The sequence below is a fragment of the Anopheles marshallii genome, chromosome 3 (assembly GCF_943734725.1).
Source record: "Anopheles marshallii chromosome 3, idAnoMarsDA_429_01, whole genome shotgun sequence".
Classification (NCBI taxonomy): domain Eukaryota; kingdom Metazoa; phylum Arthropoda; class Insecta; order Diptera; family Culicidae; genus Anopheles; species Anopheles marshallii.
Genome location: NC_071327.1, coordinates 6,726,281 through 6,731,302, shown reverse-complemented (window position 1 = coordinate 6,731,302; position 5,022 = coordinate 6,726,281). Strand labels below are relative to the sequence as shown.

At 41.3% G+C, this 5,022-nt stretch overlaps 1 protein-coding gene across 1 annotated transcript; it reads right to left on the bottom strand.

The window, feature by feature from the left end:
• Nucleotides 1-1,940: 1,940 nt before the first annotated feature.
• Nucleotides 1,941-3,120, bottom strand: LOC128714819 (uncharacterized). The gene is made up of 2 exons (XM_053809698.1): nt 2,685-3,120; nt 1,941-2,602 (listed from the first exon to the last, which is right to left on the bottom strand). Exons 1-2 carry the CDS (start codon nt 3,118-3,120, stop codon nt 1,941-1,943), a joined length of 1,098 nt encoding a protein of 365 aa, XP_053665673.1.
• Nucleotides 3,121-5,022: the final 1,902 nt, after the last annotated feature.

Here is a 5,022-nt window from a genome sequence, read left to right as displayed (position 1 = left end):
AAGTGCAGCGACCTTATGGCCGTCGTTGGGTGTTCGTCCTTAACGTGAGAAAGTATGGCCAGGAAAAAAAAGGAAAGAAAGTTTGCAAGAGGAACCGACTTTTCCGAGCAGGGAAAAAGAAAACATCAAACCAACAAAAGCGCGTGAAAATCGTGAGTTCGTGTAAGGCATTTTGCTTTCTCGTTTTTGTCTGTATTCGCCACCGCAGGGCTAAAGGGCGGAGAAAATGATGAAAAATTCCTTTACCATCGGGGTTTGTGCGCGGCGCAGCAGACGATGTTTAGCGATGTAAGTGAGTAACGAAGCGTGTATCGAGCAGCAGCGAAAAAAAATGTGTTGCAAGTAAAAGGCAAAAAGGATCAGGCGTTATGATTATGATTTCATGAATGATTAAAAGACTGCCATCCCAAGCCCATCCGTGCACATGTACGTATGTATGTGTGTGTGTGTATGTGGCTGTACCTCGCCTACACCGGTAAGGACCATCGGGGTCGACCTTATTCTTACGCTAAAATCACCCAATTCTCTTACGCGAACATTGTTCGTTTGCCTTCTTTATGCTCCGGAACCCATTTACACCCTCGAAACGAAACGGGAACGCGAAGGGTGCCGCATGATGGCAGGATGGCGCATTAGAAAACTACGCCTTTCTTTCTGGATGGTGGGCTAGTGGTGGGGTTTTTTTTGTTGTTGCTGTTGCTGCCCGCAGTTTGCCATTCACGGGATGGAAACGGCTAATTTTCCCCGTGGCATAGCACCGCCGTGTAATAATGGAGTCTTTTATTAGGTTATGAAGGATGCAAAGGGATCTTGCACATTTTTTTTGGTGTGTTTTCATGTTTATGTGCGACCAAAGGGAGAAAGAAACCAACAACTCGAACAACTAGCGCTGGATGGAACAACATACGGGGCATGTAGGATGTTTAAATGAACTTTGTGTCAGGATCGCAATACAAGGTACCCGGTTTTAGTCCGCGTACACAGGAACAGGAAGGAATGAATATCTGCGAGTTAGTGTTTTTCCCTATACACAACCACAACGCTATACGTGCACGGCTTTATGATGGTCGTAATGAAGATTATTACGATCCGGATGGTAATGGTGTTCGTTAGTGGTAGTGATTCCCGGAAGCAATGGAAGGAAATCACCAGCACGCTTCTAACACCAGGTACATGTGGTGGAAATAAATTAATTTTTTAGTTTTGAATTCCGCAATATGTAGCTCAGCCTACACTTGCATCCTTTCACCTTCATTGGTCTTTGCTTTGTGGTACAACATGAAGCTGTGGTATGGTGTCGTATAAGTATAAATGAAGCATAATGGTTTGATTAATTTTACTCAGCACTTTTGAGCGAAACCCTCATATTCAACTGGTTTTAAAAATATGAAGATCAGTCTCCAAACTCGTAGCAAAATATGTATATTTACTTTAGTTCAGGTATTAGAAGCCTCCAGTTATCAAACATATCAAACATACTAAAAATGGCTGAAACATTTATGTTTAATCAGAACTCCTTATCATGTGAGTTTTTTTGTTAATTTAAGGCTAATTAATATAAGTTTCAATAATACATTGTACATATCAACTTTTTAGAGTTTAAATAGTTGAATATAAAAGAATATTTATGATAATTGAATTGTTGTAATACAATTAGGAATAATTTCACATGAATTTCAAAGATAGTCTCTTCGTTCTTTTGATCTGCTTTACACCTGTTGGCGATCAAGATTGACGATCCCTGATTCACCTTGATTCGTCAATAGTTTTCATTCTCAATCTCATTCTCGTTCAAGATTCATATATATATCTTTGCATTTATTATTTATTGTGAGGTATTATTATTGAATCAGTATGTTTATTGATCAGGTGACAACCAATAATTGCAATAAAAAGATGTCCTTCCTGCTCCTTGGCCCCTTTCCCATTCGCTATTCTGCTTATAATTCGTCGTAATCTTTCAGCGACGTCATACCGAGTTTTCGTGCGTAATAAAGCACCTGCAGCTTGTTGAACAGTGTGTCCATCTCGAACACGATCGCGGTTCCGCTCGGTTGTGCATCTACCAAGGCTTTGTCCGCCAGCCGGGTAAGGTTGAGCCTTTCCTTTAGCGTTTTGCGTACGTAGCCGACCCAATCGATGGACGCATCGGTCGAATAAACGGGACTGGTCAGTGTGAGATAGTTGGTGCGTGGTTTAGCTCTACACTGGTCGATTACCGCGTTGAAAATGTCCATGAAAACGTTCATATTCACATCTCTGTCAGGGTGGTTGACGAGTTTTTGCGGCTGACGCTGGGATCCTACAATGCCCCGTACATCTATTAGTGAGTTGTACGAGCAGAGGTTGGTGGTGGGATCGATCTCACAGTCAAAGAGCTCATCCGAGTAATCATTGGTGGACTGTTGCCAATTTGAACTTTCTGTAGTTGTAACCGGAACGGTTGTGCGCATCGGTGGCGGTGTTGGTCGGCGTGTGGATGTTGCGCGTGGTGGAATAGTTGTAGCACGTGACCAGGGAGGGATCGATTTGACGGGAGGTGTCGACGGAGCTTCTCGGTCAGCCTCATTCCCACAGGTACAGTTGTTTTTAATCATATGTCCTGTGTTTGTGGTGAAGAAACGATTGTTTTATGCAAACCAAACAGGAGATCACTTAAAATTCCGATGGAATATTGTACTCACGGTATACCGGCATTATGGCAGTTGAATTAATTTCACCTCCATCGGAGAATCCCATGAAGAACGTGATGTTAAGAATATCACCCGGTTTTATGATGACCTCCGTGTCGCGCACGATATACTTCCCATATGTCACGTTCGTCGTATTGTGGGAAACATCCGGAGTGACACCGTCCGGGTTATTGATGAACATGTCAAAGCCAAAGTATTGTGCTGTGCTGTTATATTTCTTTGTAGATATCTCCAATCCTTTTGGTTCGTAAATGTCCATACTCAAGAACAGTCCATGACGGTGGTGATGATGACGGGAATGTCCATGATGGTGCTGATGATGGCCGTGTTGCCCGTGACGGTTCCAACCATGCCGGTGACAGGCCACTTGTTCAAAGCTCACCAAACATACCGCGATCACACACAGTGCTGTAACGGCACGAAACATCTTGACGAAGCTACTGCTCTGCTCGAACTGAACTGTGTAGATCGATTGAAAGGTATTATGCGAAACTACGAGCGCTGCTTTTCGCCAAAGGTCAGCGATTGTGATAACCTTAACGTACGGAGCGAAATTTTGCTTCAAGAGGTGATATCAGTAGCAGCGTCAACCTAGCAGTGAGATGATTCATATGTGGAATTCCAGTGAAAAGAGCAACAGTCAAACTGCTGGGGAAATAACTGAAGCATATTGGTGCACAACAAAAACAAATGACGTAGACGCGAGATGATTTTGATCACCACACGCATCTGTCATCTCAGTATTACGCAGGCTCTTCGCTGGTCGACAGTACCGATCACAACATTATTTCATGCCACTGTGCTTCTTCGGCCCAAATTTCCAAAATGCTTTCTTTATTTGTTGCGGTAACCTTATGAACTAAAATGATGCACTTTTTGCGATTTCTGACTCGGCTTTCGATCGGTAATCGGTCCGGGACAACTCGTGGACAACTGTCACTCACGATTTAGAACACTTCTTTTCGGACACTTCTGTGAGCCGTGCTTGTGGGTGATTTTTATGTGAGGGGTTGGTAATGATATTCAACCACCGGACTTTTCACACCCTTTTCTAATATAGCGGGAGCTTACCACAAGTTTTTATTGTTTACTGTTAGCAAACCATGTTTTCCTATGACTGTGTCCTTTGTTCTACAGGTGATTAAATAATCTTTCACCCTGTTTGCTTTCGTGCCGATTGGGGATCGCTGTTTTATACTGTTGCTTGTAGTTATATTTGGCCCGATTTAACAGATAAGATTTAATAAACTATAATCATAAAGCATAACGATTATACATTCATAAGTTTTCTTTACTAAAATTTTCATTGCAAGCTATAAATATCAAATCAGTAAGCTCTTCAAAATGAACATACCATGTGGGCTGGAAATGAATGTTTAAAAAACAGTCTGTAAACTCATCTGAAAACTTAATACCGTGTATGTGTATTTATTGATTTTTCACCGCGGGCAATTTCTACATTCCGTTTCATCACTAATCAAATAGCAAAGTTGGAAAACAAATTCCCCTGCCACGAGTTTTTGTGTTCGAACGGTTCGCTGGTTGGTTTGGCGAAAGAACAACATGTACATATTTTATCCGGCGTTTCGTGCTGGATGATAGTGCAGCACCAACATGGTTCGTGAAATAGCAGGTCAGGAGTTGGCTGTAAGTTATGCCGTTCCGTTCACATATCCCGTTGCACATCGGCCATTTAGATCGGCGCAAACGGTTGAATGATCGAACCCGAGTGGAAGAAACTTGCACGGACAAACTTTGTTACCCCTGGCGGGTGTTTTCTGATTTCCCTGTGCTTCTTTGCTAGCTCTTGCGGAAAGAAAGGTGCTGAGGTTTTTATTTTGGACAGAGCAAACGTACAAGTACAAGCGTTAACTTTCAACACAGTTAACTCGGTTTAATATTCAAATCATTTTGTTTTCGTGCACTTCTTACGCTTATCGGTTGAAAGGAATGGAAATGGAATGAAGTGATGCAATGAACATGGACGTAAATAGCTTTACTCATTCTTTTACACATTCGTTTGGTGCTTTGATTCAATCATGTTGAATAAAGAAAACCCACTAAGTAATGGATTTGTTAATTTAATAACTTACAAAGTGTTACTTACATAATTATAAAGTTATAACATATTTTAAAAGAAATCATATACAGTTTAAAAGCAAATTTTTATGTATAATTTAACGGCATGGTTTAAATATTGTTTAATGAAGATACAATACGATTTTTTCTCAGAAAAGTTCAACGTGCTATTCCATTCCATCTTTATTGTACATTGTATTGTCAAATCACACATGCTTAAGTGACAAATGACATGCAGATTGAAGTGCAA

What these genes read in the sequence shown, in the direction of transcription:
- LOC128714819 (XM_053809698.1), bottom strand. Translation starts at nt 3,120, where the DNA reads ATGTTTCGTGCCGTTACAGCACTGTGTGTGATCGCGGTATGTTTGGTG. An exon ending in TGCCATAATGCCGGTATACC is followed by an intron (nt 2,603 to 2,684) that starts GTGAGTACAATA and finishes CCACAAACACAG; the next exon opens with GACATATGATTAAAAACAAC.